Here is a 20,433-nt window from a genome sequence, read left to right as displayed (position 1 = left end):
AGTGACTTGAAGATGTGACTGTGTGCATAATTTTTGTTTTCTCCTTTTTTAAGGGTATGCCTTTCTCTGTGTATGGGAATGCAATGATTCCTCCAGTAGCACCTATTCCTGATGGTGCTGGAGGACCCATATTTAATGGCCCTCATGCTGCAGACCCCTCTTGGAACTCCCTGATAAAGATGGTTTCAAGCTCCACAGAAAATAATGGCCCTCAAACGGTAAGGCTGATCATTCAGGGAACATTTCTTTAGTGTTTATGAGATGCCAAGACAAATAGGATACAGGTAAATCATGGTAGTGAGGGAGTATGGTGAATATGGGTAATTGAGAAAGTTGAAGGAAATTTAATACAGCAGGAGGATATGGAAAATGGTACCAAAGGTAGTCATTGGAACAAAAATTATAAAAGGCGTAATATATTTCATTGGGTAGCAGATAGTAAGTAAAAGATTTTAAATTACAAAGTGTTGTAACTTTATACATCAGAATTTACTAGTGGTATGAAAAGGACCATCGAGAGGTTATTTATTATTATACGTATTATAAATGTCAGAACAGTGTATAATTAAAACTCCAAAAATTCACAGAAATGATTAGTGATTAGTATATTTTAGCTTATGTTGGTGTATGCTGAATATCTTTGACTCATTTTCTTTCTTTAATCATCAGTCTGTAGGCATTCAGGTAATAGTTTTTAAAAAATGACAAATCAGATCCTGTTTGAGAAGTAAGAGGAGAGGCAGGAAAGCAACAAATAAAAGTGGCTTATCATTGTTTTTCTTCATTGTTTCCAAGTATGTTGCAAATTGAATGAGATTTAGCTATTTTAGCTCATAGATAATTAAAAGCATTTCCTTAGTTTTTAAGAGTTTTGTTTTAATCAAATATGTGTTAAATATGTAATAATAAAATGCATGCTCTACATTCATAGGTGTGGACTGGACCCTGGGCACCTCACATGAACAGTGTGCATATGAACCAGCTTGGCTGATGAGGATCAGCTTGTTAGCCTGCAGATTCCTTTTCATTCAGAGGAAATCACAAGTGGCCGAAAAAAATTTATGCTCCCAAATCATTCTACTGATGTGCTTGACTGAAGTGTGTAGGCTTTTTGCAGAAGAAGTTACTAACTGACCTATTTTCTGTGAACATTTGTGACTGCCCATTCCCCACCAACATCCGTTTTACCTTAGTTAGCATTTTTCTTATCGTTTTTCTTTTTTTCTTTCCCTCTTCCCCTTTGGACATAACTTTCTGTTGAAGCTGTTCTTTGGCTGGTTGGTTTTAGTACTGTAAACTGCTTCTGAGCAAACACGGAAATTTAGCAAAATTATGTAAACTTGATCCTGAAGTTTTAGAATGGCAAATAAATGTACAATTGTTTACATAACAGAAAAGGCTAAGCAGAAAGTAAATTTCAATATGTCAGTATAGAGGCTCTACTTTATGTAGACTTAAATTAATGTGAGATATGTACCTTCATATTCAGAAATCTGGATGTTTCCTTCATACATTAAACTATTAATAAGCATAACTTTTCTGCTTGTGTAATTTAAGTATAAAGTAAAACAATGGGCATTATCAGTGGATGTTTCCTGATGTTGGCTTTTAAAAATACCCATCTTGCTCACTTTTTTGAGTTTGTTTGCAGCAGGGCACATATAGAAGAAATTTATCACCTCTCCATGTCTTTTTATTACCTTGCCACACTTTTAAAACTAATACACACTTCTCTCTTCATTCTTCTCTTCTCACCTTTACCGCTAATAACAGTAAAATTCTCTTGCTGATCGTGAAATAATGTTTTATAAAGATTTTTATTGTAATGGCTGCTACAGAGAAGCGGAGCACCTTCATCATCACCTGTGGTTCTTCTAACCATAAGATGTTTAGTCTTTCTGAGAATTTAAAAAACCACCACTGGTTCCCAGTCAGCATATACAAGCTCTTACTATGTTGTTTATTATTAAATAATTCAATGTACTATTTTATATTGGATATATTGATTCTTAACATTGGCTTTCCAGTCATCAAGAGTCAACATAAAAATTCCAATTTTCAGTAATTTAGTGGAAAGTATCTTTTTTCCCCCCTAATTTTAAAGGCTCCTTGTTCTCTATACTTGTATATTATCAGTGAAAGGGATCAACAGCTAACTTGGGGCAAGTAATAAAGGAAATTTTGCATTTGTCATTAAGACAATTTATGGTATACATGAATATACAGAATACAAAATAACATCTTCATTTAACCTGTTTATATAAGATACAGGGCCACACTAAACTACTCAGTGAGATTTATCTATTCCATTCACTTGAAACAATAAACAATAACATATCCAAGAAGAATATGTGTCCTACCCTGTCTCATATGGAAAAATAAATTATATGGTTGAAATATAAAAGACAGTAAGCATAAAAGTGAAGTAATAAATGCATCAATCTGCCCTTTTTTTTTAACTAAAAAAATTCCACAGTAGTGAAACTCAAATTCAGATAAATCGCCCAGAGTTGACAATATTAATATGGTTCCTTGGCTGTAAAGTAAATGAAATGATTTCTTTACTCTGATAGCCTGAATAAAGAGTAAAAAGATTTCTCAAACATACCTAGAAGTTTGTAAACAACACACATATATACTTTAATTTAGGAGGTGGTCTTAAAATATATAAATTTGTTTTGCTACCTATGATCGATATGACCAAATTTAGGGGAAAAGCTAAATGATATCCTGCAAACATACCTCTGAAATAAAATTATAGCACTTTACTAAGAAAGGTGTGTAATGCTGTTTAACAGAGTATTTTATATATGACTTTTGCCACTATCCTATAATTTCTTGTTTTAATTTTTTTCCTGAGTTAATTATAATTAAAATAATCCTGCTAGATAATAGATACAACCCAGTATTTATTACAACACATGAGTTGTGTTGATTCACAAAACTGAATTTGTTAAGATGGGGGTGTCTTAATAAGAAATGACCTATATTTTCTTGACTTTGAACCTATGGGACGGGAATATAGATTGCATCCTCCATATTTAGTTTTGGAGCTCCGTCTTATTGAGTACAATACCATGATTTTAGAAGTCTGTATTAGGAACATTTTTCAAACACATTTTTTATATTTCAGATGTAAAACAGTGCATTTTTATTTGAAAGATTAAAAAAAAAACCATAATCTTTTGAGACCATGCAGGTGTTTCCCCCCCGCTTTTGAAAGTATATGGTATGTGTAATTGCAGACTACATAATATATTTCTTTCATTTTTTTTTTTTTTAAGAGACAGTGTGCCCACGAGCTGGGGGGCTGGAGGTGTGGTTGGCAAAGGAATAGGAAGAGAATCTTAAGCAGGCTCCACTCCCAGTGCGGAGCCCAACACAGGGCTTGATCTCACAACCCTGAGATCATGACCTGAGCCTGACATCTGACTGAGCCACCTAGGCACACCTTTCTTTCATTTTTTAAGAAGTGACTTAACTCTCGAAAATAATATTTGGCTTAGCTCACACCTTAAATAGCAAAATAATTAATATCCGAATTGTGTAATCTTTTTATATCAACCATTTCATTTTAGAGATGATTTTGTTTACCAGAGCCAATGGAACCCCCATTTCATGAGTTTTCAACATGTATTAACATATTCACAAAAATTGATTGTAGTATTCATGTGAAAGATATTTTTCCCTTCTATATACTATTACTGTAAAAATAAGTCATTTTATTAGTTGAAAATTAACTTTTTGTTAAATTACTATACTTACTGTCATTTTTCTTCTCAGGAAAAAATATGGAGGGGGGGATAATTTACTTCCGGATCCTGTATTGTTCATGAAAATATCATTCCATCTTTCTCTTGACTCAAATGACCTAAATGCACATTTCATAAAAATTATTTTGCACACTATTTTATTCACTTTATTTTTTAAAAAATACAAAGTGATAGACCAAAGAGGGAAACTCAAAATCACAAAACCTCTTCAGAGCCTCTGTTTTATTTCCTCTGTTTTTCATTTTGGGCTTTTTAGCAACACTCTAATTCCTGCAGATCTGGCATTACAGAACTTCCTTAATGCCAAGTAATACAATGCAAACTTTTGGAAAGGGGATACTCTGCTTTCCACTATTTGGGCCTATGAAAGATTTGGTAGGAAAGCTCTACTTTGAGATAGTGGAGAAACCTGTATACGTCCCACTGATAAATGCTTGCTTCAAGTCGCAACACTCAATTGGTGCTAATGCCAGGTGATGAATTTAGAATGAGAGCTTCATTAGTGCTTAATATGACTTACTATGTTACATACCTTGATTGCAAAAATACTATCACTTGTATTTTGGGTAAGAGTGAAGTGTGCAACTATGGCTTGACATAAGTAATTCCTTTGTGATAGGACAGTTGGAATACAAGACTAAGATGTGTCTAAGAGGTTTCATATTAGACTTCTATCTTTAAATGCATTCACACTTTTGAAAGGTAAAAGTCAATTTTGCATGCTAAGTAAGAACCATGATAAGAAAAAAAAAAACCATGATAAGAAAGATGAGAGGATGTTTTTCAATAGAGATGAAAGGCTAATTTTACATTAACTTTGGTTTTAAGAAGCAATGCATTAAATAAGTAGGAAAGAAAAATTCAACCTAAATTAATTCCAAGAGGTCACTTTAACAATTGCTCATGAAAATTATTTATCTTTTAAAAGTTCTTTTGTCAAACATTTCAGAGGGCATATTTGGGAAATGAGAAATTTAAATGTACATTTACACCGTTTATATGTGTAAATAGCCTGTATTCAAATTTTGAATTTTTGAGCCCACTCTGTTCAGCACTGATTCAGAAACTGCAGAAAGAAAATGAAACATTCTCTATTTTTAAGGGGCTTAAAGTTAAAAAAAAATTAGTTGTGTGACATAGTAAAGACAAGAATAGGCTAATTACAAATGTTGAACTTTAAAAAAAATGTTCTAGTATGTTGCACAAGTTCATTTGCATTGTTAGACTTGACAAGATAATCAGTTGATTTGTTCAATGTATGGTCATTTCATACTGTACTCTGCAATTCAAAAGATAGGTGTTACCACAATTTTGGATAACCAGTACATACACATTAGTGCTAACACTCTCCTTTTGTATTGTTTTATAACTGACAAATACTTCCCCCAGCATTCTTTACCAAGTAGAGAAGTTCTGATCATCCCTATTATATGAATTTAGAAATGTATGTTAGTACATACAAAATTGGCAGAAGTTAAATATAAATTTTATTTAGATCATAATATTGAAACTTAAAGCAATGAAACACTCTATAAAGTGAGAATATAATATGTGACTCCAGAAAAGGTGACCTAATCAACTCCCTTTCTCCTGAGTATTAAAAGGTCAGAGTCCCTAGGCTTTACTGCTGCTGTGGAAGGACCAATTTCCAATGACATCAGTTCTCCGAAAGGAGAGAAATGCAGTAGCATAGAATTTGCTTCTTTACTCCCACAAATCTATAGGCAAAGATATTTCCATTTAAAATTTGTTTCCACTTTGAAGTAGTCACTAGCTACCGGTTGCTTTTATTTTTTGCTTTTTTAAATATTTTTTAAAGATTTATTCATTTATTTGAGAGAGAGAATGTGAGTTGGGGGAGGAGCAAAGGGAGAAGGAAAGAGAATCCTCAAGCAGACTCCCCACTGAGCACGGAGCCTAAGCGGGGGCTCCAACCCAGGACCTCCACCGGATCCGCTGTGAGCCACACAGGCGCCCCGGTTGCTTTTTTTAACTTAACAAATGGATAGGGAGATAGATTTGTACATTTTTTTCTTTTAAAAAGCAACGGCTGTGTAAGGCATAAATTGGGATTTGTGTGTGTAAACACATTTCAAAATTCGTGTAGGTGCATAATGAAACAAGAACCATAGTTGCAATTTAGCATTATCCCAACATTTGCCGGAGACTTGTTTTGACCATTTTATTCCGCACAGCACAATTTGGGCTCTAGGTTTAGGGGTGACCCTTATGTGATTAAACTCCTTCACTCCATTCCAGTTTGTATACTGTTGCCAGGAACACAAAAGTCAAAACTAGTCCGTATAGATTTGGCGTATTCTTTTTAAGCCGAAGACGCTTAATGTTACTGTTCACGCTCTTGAACCTTTATATAGGATACACGTAAGCTCTAGTGAAGAATTCCCCTCCCTGCCAGTGATAACGCCTCAAGAAGATGGTATAGTACCCTTGAGTTTTGCTCTTTATATTGAAGATAAAACACTTAAGGACGCTCAGTTTGCAGTTGGGTTTGAAAATGTTAACTGAACAGATGAGCCAATTAAATCTTTATACTACAGACTGAACTATGCCTAGTGCATAATGGATGCTCACTCATTAAAACTCAGGTCAGCCAGAAGCGCATGCCTTTCTCCAACCTGGCAGTTCAGCAACGTGTTGACTCTGGCAGTATAATCCATCTCAGTCTCTAGCAGAAGCACGTAAAGAGGTGGGGGACTACCTTCTGGTCACAAAAACCACCTACCCAGTTTAATCTACTACAAACCAAACGACTAGTTTTAAGTGAAAAGGAATGCAAAGGTACACGCTTAAGACCGACTTAAAAAGGTGAGGGCTTCTAGAGACCGCCCAGTCGGGTGCGAGGCAGCAAGTCCCGCCCCTAGTTCTGCAATTCCGGTCCGGCCTCTAAGGAGCTCCAGACCAGTAGCGGGGAAGTTTTGTGTCTGCGTAGTAGCCCTGCCCAGTGCCGCGTGGGAAAGGCGGGACTTTCCTACTAACTGCGTCATCTCCAGTGCGACGCAAGACGTCACGGCCTTGACTGGGAAGGTCAACAGTGCCTGAGGGAGGGCGCGCGCCCATTTTTTGCCTAGGGTTGCCGGCGCGTGCGCGTGGCTTCCCTGGCAGAGCGGAGCCCGACAGTAATCTGTGAGGTCCGTGCTTTGACTCAGCCCTGGCGCAGACATGCTGTGCCGGCTGGGGGGTAGGTGGCTGAGGCCGCTGCCTGTACTGCAGCACGGGGCCCGGGACCGGCCCCTTGCGCCAACCTCAACGGGCGGCATTAAGCACTCTGCTCTGCCGGTGTGGGCAGTGGCGTCAGTCTCTGCAGGTGGCTCCGGCGGCCCTGGCAGCTGGTACGAGGCCCTGGCCACGTCGGCGCCGGTGCATGGCACGGAGGAGGTGCTACTCGGCGTGCACACCGTCACAGGTCTGCCCTGGTGGGCCTGCATCAGTCTCACCACCGTGGCCCTCCGCGGCGCCGTCACGCTACCCCTGGCCGCCTACCAACACTACATTCTGGCCAAGGTGAGGGGCACTTGCACCCTGCGCATCCGCTTTGGCGGTGAGGTGTGGTAGACGTCTACGGGGGGCTAAAATCCCCGGGTGCTTCTGGAGTGCTTGGTGTAAATCATCGTGACCACTTTCTTGCTAAGAAATTTAACTAGCACTGGATATGTGAATTAAGAGATGTTTGGTGACACATGTACCTGTCATTTCGTTTACCCTACTGGGTTTGTGCTCAAAGCCCAAGTGGTTGCTAAGCTTGCTGTTAGAGAATGAGAGAAATAAAGGAAGCGGTAGCAGAGTTGTATGGGGAAACCTGTAAAATTGCCGTCTTAAAGATTGTAACAGTCTGTATGTCTGCAGCATCTTTTGTCCCCAAGTATTCCAATTCATCTTTCTTATTAGAAAAAAACTGCTAAGCTAGCCATTTGCAAACTTGATTTCCTTATTCAGGCTGTACCACCTACAACTCTGGTAAGTCGCAGCCACTTGGGCTTCAGTGCTTCTATCTCTTATGTGAAATCGGGATAGTAATACCGTCTAGGTACTTCACAATGTTAAGAGATCAAATCAGAGAATATGGGTTAAAATATTACTCAAATGTGAGACTTCAAAAATAATGGTTTCCATGTTTTCAAATTATTATAGGGGTTGGGGGACCCAAAAACAAAGGGAATCATCAGCACCATTAAGGCAGTGAGGTACTTTACAGAAAGAATTGCCACAGAGCAGAAATAAATGCAAACTTTTTGTGACTCTGTGGCTGTCACAGAGCATATTAAAAACTTAATTAATAATTGACTTCTATTTTTTCAGTTACCATTACTCAGAAGTCCAAGGATGAAACACTCAAGTATAGGGTTCAGTTCTTATTTAATCCTTATAAGAATTCTGTGAAGTAGGTGCTATTAAACATTTTATATATGAGGGAACAGGGTTTTAGAACTTAAGTAACTTGCCCAGGATCACATAGCTAAGAATATAAGCTGGATTTTGAATTTGGTTGTAACTGAAGATATCTTAAGCAAATTTAACACCTTATCCTTAGACTTAAATTTTCTTGAGATGATCAGTAAACCACGTTTTTCAGTGAGTTAGAAGAATAGAGAGTAAAATTATGAGTGGTTATCAATAAAGATCCTTTATGTGCTCATAACAAATTCTACTTTTTCTTTAGCTAGGTGGAAAATTTACAGCCAGAAATAAAAAACATTGCAAGGCATCTTAACCAAGAAGTTGCAGTTCGTGCAAATCAGTTGAGATGGTCCAAAAGAGTTGCCAGGTAAGCTAATTCTATGAATATAGGCCATATATATATGCATATATACTGCATAAGTGATTATATTAATTATAGGTTTGAGTGTTCTGTAGCTTTAGCAGCAAAGTAGTCCTTCCACTCCTTAATATTTTAATAAGTTTGTGTGGTATGAGTTTTGTATAGTGAAAGCAAGAAATGGAGAAACAGAGCAAGTTCCTTCTTGAGGGACTCCAGCCTCCTGAATAAAGACCTGTAATCAAATAATGACTAAATTAAGTACTATAAAAAAGGTTATGTACAAGGAGTTCAGTCATAGTGGAAAGTCAGGGAAGGCTTCACGGATGAAGATACTGTGCCACTCTGTTGGGATTTAAGTCAGTAAATGATACAGATTATTTACACATTTGACCATTTTGGAAAGAAGGATACAGCAGCCCACAAGAAAGGGGAGGTAGCAAATGTGAATGCTCTGGTAGAAGAAAGTAGATAGCAAGGTGTGCTGTCTGTCCACTGTGGTTACCCTGTGTAGTTGTCTGTCTGGGCTCTTCAAAAGCCCTTAGAAGGTGCTTGACCATGCATGCTGCAATTCTGTGCCTGTAGTTATCCATTGGGAACTTCTAAGTCCTTCTGCTTCAATCAGCCTAAGTTAGTACTTAGTCAAATTATAATCCTTACCAGGCTGTGACTAAGTGTTCACCAGTTCACAGCAATGAGAAAAATAAGGGCTTTATATTATGTATATATAATGTATATATGGTTATTGTATATTTTTACTTATATGTGTATAAATGTGCCAACTCTCTTCAATATGAAATTGCTTTTCTCTTTAATGTTAAAAAGATCTGACATTTAAATAAATCATTATGGTAGCTTAATATCTTTACTTAATAAAATAAAAAGTTGACAAACTTAATAGTTTTGAAGTTTTACTGATCAGAGAAATCTAAGAGTGACAACTCCAGGCCAAAAGAACAGATTAGTAAGCTGCTCATCTGAATTATAAATGCAGCCTAGACACGACTGGTACCTTGTTTATGCAGCATTGGCAGGATGATTGTCCAGACACATCCTTGCACAGATAGATGACTTTCTAGGAAGACACATCTAAGAGTTTCTTGGATTTTCAATGGAACTGAGTCTTGTAGTGTTAAAGAGAGTTTGTCAGGTGGACAGCCAGGTAAGTGAACTGTCCACACAGATGACTTAATGACTTCCAAAAGCATGTTGATGTAGAAGTCTGATTTATTGGATAGCCTGTGCGTGTAGGCACCGAATATACAGGTGTTTGTAGAAGAGTAACAAGAGATAAAGTTGGAAGAGTAGGCAGACTCTAACTTATAAAGCCTGGAATGTCTGTGTACTGTCTTAGTGCAATAATACACTATAATTCTATTGGCTTCAAGCCCCTTGGATGTCTACATTGTAAAAGACATGCTACAAGAGATTTAGAGATGAGTAAGATTCAACATTTGATCTTCAAGGAGCCTAGGGAAAGTGGGACTTAAGACAAGAACAGGAATAACGAATAAGGTTAACAGAGAAACAGATTAAGAAAATCTTCATAAAAGAGTTGGCTAAAGAATGGAAACCATTTTGATAGCTCAAGAGCATACATATTACAGAACCACATTGCTACAAAAAGTATATTCAGGGATCAAGTAATTGAGCTTGGCTGGAATGGAGGGATTTGAGTTAAATGTGCTTTCACCTTTAGAATTTTTGATACAAACTGTAGTTATACCATGCCAGTAGTAAAATTTCGCTTGTTCAAACCTAATTAGCCAAAGACCACCAGAGCCAAGGCTTGTAGTTTGGATAATGTCAGATTTATCAAATTGTTATGTAATTTGTGTACATTGCTAGAGAATTTTCAGTGAAAGACCTTTTTGCCTTTTGTGAGGCAACCCTTTAGTAAAGTCTATGACAACTAAAACTCTGACACAAAATTTTAGCTAATAACCACAACATGGGTGTGTTTGTGCTACGGGTATGAAGCACTATTAATAGTCAAATGATATTTTCTCCTTTCCCTTTTTCCCCCCTTCCCTCAAACTAGGCTCACTTATCTAAAGAATATGCGGAGGCTTGTTTCAAAGCTCTATGTTCGGGATAACTGCCACCCTTTCAAAGCCACTGTTTTGGTCTGGATTCAGTTTCCAATGTGGATCTTCATGTCTGTTGCTCTCCGGAATTTTAGCACAGGGGCAACACATTCAGAAGGTAGTTATTATAGAAGTCTGTTTCCCCCAAATAAGTTCTCTAACATTGTCTTTGTACTCTAAAGAAAAAAAAGGCAAAAAAAAAAAAAAATCCCTATGCTTTTCATAATTAGAATGTTTTTATCATCTTTCTTATAACAGTATAGAGTTGAAAATATTAAGTGTAAGCAAACTAGCCGTGTTGAGAAAACATGAATGGAGGAAGGACAACAGTAATACAGTTGACCCTTGAACAACACAGGTTTGAACTGGGCAGGTCCACTTAACAGGTATATTTTTTACAGTCCCACACTGTAAACGTATTTTCTCTTCATTATTTTTTTTTTAATTTGGCGGCGGGGCAGAAGGATAGGGAAAGAGAGAATCTGAAGTGGACTCGCCGCTGAGCGCAGAGCCCCACCCAGGGCTGGATGAGCCCCACTCAGGGCTGGATCTCACAACCCTGAGATCATGACTTGAGCCAAAATCAGGAGTCCCCAACACTTAACCGACTGAACCACCCAGGTGCCTCTCATTATGATTTTCTTAATACCATTTACTTTTCTTTAGCATTCTTGTAAGAATACAGTATATGATACTTACGGCATATAAATGCTATTGATAAGGCTTCCAGACAACAATAGGCTTTCTGTAGTTCTTGGAGAGTCAAAAGTTATACAGAGTTTTTTTTAAGATTTTATTTTTAAGGGGCGCCTGGGTGGCTCAGTCGTTAAGCGTCTGCCGGCTCAGGTCATGGTCCCAGGGTCCTGGGAAGCAGGAAGCCTGCTTCTCCCTCTCCCACTCCCCCTGCTTGTGTTCCCTCTCTCACTGTGTCTCTCTCTGTCACAAAAATAAAATCTTAAAAAAAAAAAATTTATTTTTAAGTAATCTCACACCCATGTAGGGTTTGGACTCACAGCCCTGAGATCAAGAGTCACCCACTTTACCACTGAGCCAGCCACGTGCCCCGTACACAGATTTTCAACTGCTCAGAGGGTCTGCACCCTTAAGCCCTGAGTTGTTTAACGGTCCATTATACTTCTTCATGGAAGTCATAATAAAATTCATGTTACAATTCCATGATTCAGTTTCCTGGCCAAGAATTTTTTCCATTTATAAAATTAAGGGACCAGAAAAGCATTCACAGTTATAAATGTAAACATTTATTAAGAAACTATAAACTAAAGCATTTGCTTAAAGGCATTGCCAACCAGAAAATATCTGAACAGACTTGAAAGAAAGTAGCCTATGGACATAATTATATAAATATAAGTTTGAAAAGAGTACTGCTGTGTATCTTTATGCTCCTACATCTGTTTGCTACAGAGAGCTGCTTCTTTCTCAGTACAGGATGACTAATTTATGTTGTGGATTGAAAGTGAATAAAACCAATGCAAGTCTTTAGTGTGAAGGACACCTTATTTGATTTAGACTACTAATGTGTTGTATATTTCCTTCTGCTATGTTTTATTTATAAAACTGTCTTAGCAGGTTTTTCTGTTCAGGAACAGTTAGCTACTGATGGAATCCTGTGGTTTCCTGACCTCACTGCACTGGATTCTACTTGGATTCTGCCTATCTCTGTTGGTATCATCAATTTATTAATAGTGGAGGTCAGTGATTTTAAATGAGATTTGTTTGCCATTTAAATTATTGGGATTTTTGTTGCTGTTCCAACATCAAATATAAATGTGTTTGAATTGGTAGTGATATTCTAGCTTTGAGCCATAATTGAGATTCCTTGGTTTCTGGTCATAGATCAGCTATTGGCAAGTCTTAGGCCAGTTCCTTAACCTCTCTGGGGGCCAGAATGCTCATAATTAAAATGGAAGAGCTGAATTAGAACAATTCCAAAGTCTCTTCCAGCTTTACAATTATATGAATCTAATACACACAATTTTGTGATTTGTTTTTGGTAAAGACAGTAATTAAAATGGTTAATCAATCTGGTTTTATTTTCACAGTAGATTGGTATTTTGTGTATATGTTTAAAATGTAAATTTGCAAGTAGGAAACATAGTATCTGTCTTTTTTTTTTAGCTGTATGACCCTAGAAGAGTCAGTACTTTATATGATGGAGTAGAAAAACACATACATATAAAATATGATCTGTCAACTATGTCTTACCATTATCCCATGCTCTGTTACTCAGCAGTTTAGGGGAAGCAAGCCTTTAATTGTATAAGGAGCTATTCTCAGTTGAGTAGAAGATAGGCTCTTTGAACTAGAAGAAACCTTAGAAATGATCCTTAGAACCTCATCTCAGAGACCCATCACTGGTCTCTGTTTCGGAAATCAAATACACCCTTTTTTTTTTTTTTTAAGATTTTCTTTATTTATTTGAGAGAGAGCACAAGCAGGGGGAGCGGCAGAGGGAGAGGGAGAAGCAGACTCCCCACTGAGCAGGGAGCCCGAGGTGGGGCTCCATCCCAGGACTCCAGGATCACGACCTGAGCCAAAGGCAGACGCTTAACTGACTGTGCCACCCAGGTGCCTCAAACCCTTTATTTTTTCAAATGAGAAAAGTGAAGACGATACTCTAATGTTTTGGGTTAGGGTTTCTTGAGAAAAGACTCCATGTGTAGTCTTAAGTGTGTTTCCCTAAGGTTACCTAGCACCATCGAATGTGGTTCGTACTTAGTGAATATTTGTTAGAATGAAGAAAATGATCAATACAAGGTCACAGTGAATTAATGTCAGTCTTCTAGTCTTTCCTTTTACCAACTAACAACCCAGTATACATAAGTTTAATAAAAACTTATTCTTGGGACGCCTGGGTGGCTCAGTCGGTTAAGCATCTGCCTTTGGCTCAGGTCATGATCCCAGGGTCCTGGGATCTAGTCCTGCATCCAGCTCCTTTCTCAGTGGGGAGTCTGCTTCTCCCTCTGCCTGCCGCTCCCCCTGCTTGTGTGAGTGCTTGCTCTCTGTCTCTCTCTCTGACAAGTAAATAAATAAAATCTTTTAAAAAGAAAACCTTATTCTTACACAATATACGCCATGTGCCAGGCACTATTTTAAACAATTTATGTGAGTTAACTCATTTAATTCTTAGAATAATCCTGTGATATAGGTACTAATATTATCCCCATTTTAAGGTTGAGAAAGCAAGACGCGGAAAGGTTAAGTAACTTATACAAAATCACATAACTATTAAATGCAGGGCTGCCCTGTGAATCTAGGTAGTTTGGATCTGGAGTCTGTGCTCACAATCATTTCATTATTCTCTCTCTTAAATAAGTTATTTATAAGTCATAACTGCTTTTCCTAGCCTGGTTCTTCCCCTTATTCCATATAGCCAGATCACAAACCTTTGAGATTCCAGTTACGATCCTTCTTTATGCCAGGCACTGTATTTAAGTACCAAAACAAGGGTAATGATTCATACATAGCACCTATCTTGAAAGGACTTTCAGCCTTACAATCTTTAAAAAACATTGACTTGTAATAATTATGCTCTTTAATATAGCTGAATCCCCTTTATTGCTATTGATTAAAGCTCCATTAATAATTCTGCATAATTACTAAGTTTTTCAGAAACAGATCGTCAACTCTACATTTATCAGTGTTTTAATTTTTTTTCTTCTATTAAAATATAGGTGGAGGCCAGTCAAAAATCAAATTGTATTTTAAAGCTTGTCTGATATAATATGCTTAATAATTATTGTGTGTATTTATTATTCTACCCTCTCAGATTTTTGCTCTGCAAAAAATTGGAATGTCTCGTTTTCAGACATATATTACATACTTTGTTCGTGCGGTGTCAGTATTGATGATTCCAGTTGCTGCAACCGTACCTTCAGTGAGTAAGCACCCACATTGTGTGTAGCATGTGCTAAATCCTCTCTGTGCTGACTGGCCAGGATTGTGTGTCTTCTGTTGAGCTTCCTTTGACTGCTAAGTCCCTAATTAGTTTCTGAGTTTCTGTAGTAATTAATATCACCAAGTGACACTTGATATTTCCTGGGATTAGTTAATCTTCCTTTGTGTGAATGTGAGTTAACTCTCAAACTCCTTTTTCTTTCGTTTTTTTTAAATCTTGCACAGTGCTTTAAACATAGTATTTGTTCTTTTTGATTAGTTGAAATATTGAATTCCTTCTGTCTACATAGAGTGGGCCAAGGAATTTAGCTCTTAAAAAAGAAACAAAACTTTGTGCCAAGTCCATATGGGTTCATATGTGATATTATTTAACCTCAACAATTCAGTGAGGTAGGTACACCTGCCCCCATTTATATGTCAATACACTTTGATAGAAATAGAAAAAAAATAGTTACGTTTGCAGTTATTTCACATTTTTAGCCTTTTGCTTATTTCCCAATGATACTTAGTGCAAAGAGGGCAGAAGCTGTCTTAGGTATTATCTCTGTCTCTGCTCAGGGCCAACACATAGACCCTGCAGTAGAATTCATTTACTGGGGATAGATAGGGTTCTGTCAGCATATATCAGAGTACTTCATTGTCTTAGGAATCTGAAACAGTGCATTTTCAGCATCAAAAATGTATTTTTTAAAGCTGTCCCTTGGTCATAATACTGTCACTAATCCTGTGTAAAATAAGTCAGTTTCCACATTTCTAAAGTAGACCTCATAATGTCTGTGAGAACTAATAAAGTAGCATGAAGTGCTTATTATAGTACTTTTCATGTGAAAATAGAACAGTACAGATTCACTGCTTTCTGGGGAGAAATAATACCAGTTTATATATTATCAGGAAACTCCCTGATCAAATGAAATAGGAGCAGTGAATTTTCAGTGAGGGATTGGGTTTAAAGTGAATAACAGAGATCTCAAAAGCAGTGTCTTAAATACCCAAAAGTTTATTCTCTCAAATATAGGAAATTCAGAGTTAGGCAATTTAGTGTAGAGCTGATGTGGCAGCTCCATGAAGATACATGAAGAACGCAGCCTGCTTCTCTCATTATGTTCCACCATTCACAGCCTGTAATTTCTATCCTTAAGGCCACAGTATGGTCATGGTGGCTGCTGGAACTTATCTTGCAGGAATGGTAAAAGGGTACTTCAAGTGCATTTAGCACTTGACACTGTGTGACAGATGTCACACCAAACACTTGTGCTAACATCCTAGTTGGGCCACACCTGGTTGCAGGAGAGACTGGGAATTAGTCCTTTTTTTTCTGATGGCAGTATACCCAGCTTAAAATGAGAATTTTACTACTAAGGAAGAAGAATTATTCTTAGTAGGTAGTTCGTAGTCTACCATAGTTGGTTTCAGAGTACTTTTTTCGTACTGGATAAGTCAAATGATGATGGCTAATACTCATTCAGTATTGACTTTGTGCCATGCACTGTTTTAAAAGGTTTACATGTATTAGCTCGTATAATTCATCCAGTGTGCACTGAAGTAGGGGCTGTTTCAGTCTCCACTTTAGTGATGAGGATACTGAGACACAGAGAGGGTAAGTAGCTTATCCAAGGTCACTCATCCATTAAGGAACTTGTAATATCACTTAAGTGTCTAAGACCCATCCAGGCAATTTAGCTCCTGCCCATAGCTACTATGCTAATCTGCTTTGAGGATGTGGTACTTTCTGCCCTGAAAAATTTGCTTTGGAACAAATCCAAGTGCTTAATATAGGCCACCTACTGTGCTTACCAGTCTGTGTGAGTTATCTCCCTTTTTCCTCACAGCAGCCTTCTGAGGCAGGTATAGTTCAGTCCCCATTTTACAGATGAGGAGACTGAGACAGAAGGAAAATAACTTCCCTGCAGTCACATAAATGGAATTCACATTCAGGCAGTTCAGCTCCAGGACCCGGACTGAACCACCACAGGCTCATGCCTCTGGGGCCTGATCACATTCTGATGCCAAAGAAAAGTTTGCAACTCCCAACTATGGGAATATTTAGAAGGGCTACAGAACTTAGTCAGTAACCTAAATAAATCACTCTGAATGGAAGTACAAAAGAAAGTTGAAGATGATGCTGAGACTGTTCATCTCTGAAAAAGGCAATTCATTCCTAAGAAACCAGTTACTGGGAAAATTTGGGGTGATAGATCACTATGTAGAGGAAAACGGGGTCTAGGGAGCAGTACCCTACCTCCAGTAGAGCAGCTTGTCAGGCCTCTTGATGGGGAAAAAGGGTGCTTACTTGCCAAAGAGGGGAGGGGAGATCTCTCTTGAGCCTCTGCCTGGGCACTGCTCTCTCTCATCCACTTACTATCATGAATACCTCTCCGGTTGCTTTCTTTTCACTTTTTAGTCCTTTTAGCCTTCTTTCTTACCTAGTAGAATTGTCACAGGTGTCAGATAGCTGCTACAGGTCTTGTTCAGTCCCTGTCCACGGCTGCTTCCCCACAATGTCATTTTCTCTTGTACCGCCTGCCCGTCTCCGGACGTCGGTGTCCTTGGAGAGTTGAGAAGTACTAACATTCATGTCCTTTCTTCTCTTTCTAGTCGATTGTGCTGTACTGGTTATGTTCCAGCCTCATGGGCCTTTCACAGAACTTGCTGCTGCGCTCTCCTAGGTTTCGTCAACTTTGCCGAATACCATTGACCAAGTCAGATTCAGACACTCCTTATAAGGACCTCTTTGCTGCCTTTTATGCCAAGTTCATTTCAAAAAAATGACATGCTTTCCATTAATTTTGAAACAATCGCAAGTGTCACTGTCACAATATATTTAGGTTTAGAAATTCAGATTTAATTTAATCTCTTTAAAACCATGAACTGTGTGAAGTACTATGGGTTAAGATATAATCCAAATATATTTGACAATACTTAAAATCCTTTAAGTGCTAGAAATATATGTTTAATTGTATCTTAAAAATACAAAAGTAGAATCAGAGTGCCTGGTTCTGCTTATAAAATTACAACTTGCTAGAGGTGCCAGAACTTTGGAAAATAGGATTAGATACTGAATGATGTCAAATTATACTGCCCAATCTCATACATTAAAGTCTTTTAAAGAGAATACAGTGAGGTGATTCTTAAAATTTTGGAGGTGTGGAGGATCATAGACCCGTTTGCACATCTGCTAAGGCTATGGTTTTCTTTTCAGAAAAATCCTGGGACTCAGAACATGGGGGCCTTCGTTGATGAGCCTCCCTTCCCCTTCCCCGAGGCTTTCTGGTAATTCTTGGTTGAGCAATCTTATTCTAATGGAACACACAGTGATGATGAGTTAATGTGTGACTTGTAAAAAATGGACTTGAGATACATGCAGTAGAGTAGTCCTTACAAGAAAATACCTAATATGGTAGGTGATACTGCCTTTCAACCCTGCTCTGAAAGAATACAAGAAGGGTACATTCCTTTTTCTGTATCTTAAGACTGAAAAAAAAAGACTAGACTAGAATATAGCACTAAGTACTGGTAGAGCACTAAGTACTGGTAGAGCCCTAAGTGGAAAATCTTAAGCATTAAGTTTGTTTAGTCAAAGGAAGAAAAACTGAAAGGCAACTATCTATTATGCAGGTGATTTTATAAACTTCTTTATTTGGAAGGATTAAGTATTCTAATGGGTTTAGACTATGGTAGATGGAAAAACTAACAGGTAATACAAATTGTGGATCCAGTTTTTTGTTGGTTTGATTTGAAAGGATGGTAAAAACTAATTGCAGTTGGGATATTTATGAATAAATTTGACAGTACCTTGAAAAGATTATAAATTACAAGTTTTCATTGAGTTGGAATATGAAGCTCATTTTTGAGAGGCCCTGTATCCCATCTCACGTTTTACAATAAAGCAAAAACTAAAGCAGAATTAATTAGTCATTTTTTGAATAATGTCTATTAAATCTTAGGCATTTTGGTTGTCACCTCACTGGGAATTTAAAGGTAGCTGTTGGGACCTGGTTCTCTTTTCCTGACTTCCCAGTCCTGGTTCATGACTGCCCTATTGAGGTAACTGTCTTTCTAATCACAGTGAAGGAATTGAAGCCTCTGTACAGTAAATCCTCATTATTTTCAGACTTTGTATTTGCCATTTTGCCTACATGCTAAAATTTATTTGTAACCCCCAAATGAATACAGGGCTTTTGATGTCATTCTTGGACAAACATGGAGTACCAAAAAATTTGAGTCATTTGAGGTATGTGTTCCCAGATAGGTCAAACAGGGCAATACTGTGGCTTCTTGTTTGTGCTGTCAGACTATATAATAACCAAGTGTCCTTTTCATGGTCTAGTGCCATGTTTTTTCTCATTCAGGGGCTTTTTGTTCGTGATTTTGCTATTTAAAATGGCTTCCCAAGTGTGGTCATGCTGAAGTGCTGTCTAGTTTACCTAGGCACAAGAATCCTGTGGTGTTCTTTAAGGAGAAAGTAATAACTACATAAACTTCATTCAGGCATGAATTATGATGCTGTTGGCCATGAGTTTACCGTTAATGAATTAACAATATGTTGTATTGATGAGTTGACAAAAATGTGACAAGAGGTTCACAGAAATGTACCCCTGGTAAATTCTCTAGGAGCAATGGTTTCGTGTTGACTAATTCAGAGTTTGTGGTAATTTTATAGAATATAACTACCTCAGATACCAAGAATTGACCTTTCGGAACATGTACAATCAGGGAAGGAGAGGCAGAAATGTGTGTGCTGGTTGTATTACACAAAAAGAGGAAAGAGAATTTGAGAAAAACTTTGGCTATCTCAAATAAGTTGTCTAGCCGTGTGTATCATTGGGTACTGATTCATATATTTTTCTCATAATGGGATGAAGGAAATCAGCCCTCTTCCCCCCATCTTACTCAAAGAAGTTTGTCACTTTCTGAAAGTAAGAAATAAAGGAATGCTGTGACTCCCTTTTCCAGTAGGTGAGTCTTCTTTCCATGAGCATGCTTTACCTTGTTTACTTGGATTCCCCTCGATTTCTAAATGTACATTTAACATCTTTTTTCAAGGGATAGTTTACCTTGTTTCCTATTGCTTTCCTGTTTTCAGACATTTTGAATTGCTTTGAAAATGTATGTAAATTTATTTGAAAATACAAGGTCCTTCCTCCCATATCTCAGAATAATTTCTGGTAGAACTGAAGGTGGCTGGGATCTTAGAAAATACTCATGAATAAAGAAAACTGATACATTATGAACTGAGGTGAATTAGTCACCTGACTTCAAGCTGGTAAATATTCCTCTCATTTCTTTCTCCAGGCAGATTTTTTAATAAATAGCAAGTCATGTTTCAGAAAATCCCAAGTCTGTGGTCTTTGATTTTATTTCCCCAGCAGTTTGTCATAGTCAGGAGCACTTCCAGAGCCTAATATCAGGGGAGGTGGGTACTGGATGGGCACAAGAGGACACACACACACACACACACACACACACACACACACACACACACACACACACACACACACACACACACACACACACACACACACACACACACACACACACACACACACACACACACACACACACACACACACACACACACACACACACACACACACACACACACACACACACACACACACACACACACACTGTAAAGATCCCTTGGCAACTTCCTGTTGGATGCTTCTCCTTCCTCTGCTGCTGAGGGACTGGCAGAGTTCTGTCTTGGACCCTACAGAGTTCAGGAAATCTTTTTTGTTTTTTTCAGATGGAGACCATAGTCCATTTGTCTGTGACACCCTTCCTCCTCTCTTGAAAGGGAGTCTTTTTTTTTTTTTCTTTCTTCCAGGTGGGCCTTATTTTTGTCTCTAGGCCAGATTCACTTTTTTATCGGTGTGTCTCAGCT

At 37.8% G+C, this 20,433-nt stretch overlaps 2 protein-coding genes across 9 annotated transcripts in view; both read left to right on the top strand.

The window, feature by feature from the left end:
• Window positions 1-1,983, top strand: part of ANKRD17 (ankyrin repeat domain 17) — a 158,680-nt gene extending 156,697 nt beyond the window's left edge. For all 6 annotated transcript variants that reach the window (XM_027597690.2, XM_027597687.2, XM_027597685.2 and 3 more), the window contains 2 exons: window positions 54-218; window positions 932-1,983. In XM_027597690.2, coding sequence (XP_027453491.2) covers window positions 54-218; window positions 932-991 — 225 coding nt within the window. In that variant the 3' untranslated portion in view covers window positions 992-1,983. The remainder of the gene's footprint in view (window positions 1-53; window positions 219-931) is intronic.
• A 4,840-nt stretch (window positions 1,984-6,823) lies between these two features.
• On the top strand, window positions 6,824-19,876 carry LOC113925764 (cytochrome c oxidase assembly protein COX18, mitochondrial). 3 transcript variants are annotated; one of them, XM_027600373.2, is made up of 6 exons: window positions 6,824-7,295; window positions 8,456-8,556; window positions 10,589-10,752; window positions 12,222-12,343; window positions 14,422-14,529; window positions 17,145-19,876. In XM_027600373.2, the coding sequence occupies exons 1-6, from the start codon at window positions 6,954-6,956 to the stop codon at window positions 17,316-17,318; spliced, it is 1,011 nt and encodes a 336-aa protein (XP_027456174.2). In that variant the 5' UTR covers window positions 6,824-6,953; the 3' UTR covers window positions 17,319-19,876. The 3 variants fall into 3 exon arrangements, with proteins under 3 accessions (XP_027456174.2, XP_027456173.2, XP_027456175.1); XM_027600372.2 differs by having other exon boundaries at window positions 12,219-12,343; XM_027600374.2 differs by having other exon boundaries at window positions 7,159-7,295; window positions 8,452-8,556.
• Window positions 19,877-20,433: the final 557 nt, after the last annotated feature.

The sequence above is a fragment of the Zalophus californianus genome, chromosome 2 (assembly GCF_009762305.2).
Source record: "Zalophus californianus isolate mZalCal1 chromosome 2, mZalCal1.pri.v2, whole genome shotgun sequence".
In the NCBI taxonomy this organism is placed as follows: Eukaryota; Metazoa; Chordata; class Mammalia; order Carnivora; family Otariidae; genus Zalophus; species Zalophus californianus.
The sequence above is the reverse complement of the archived record's forward strand: the minus strand, read 5'-3'. Positions and strand labels throughout refer to the sequence as shown.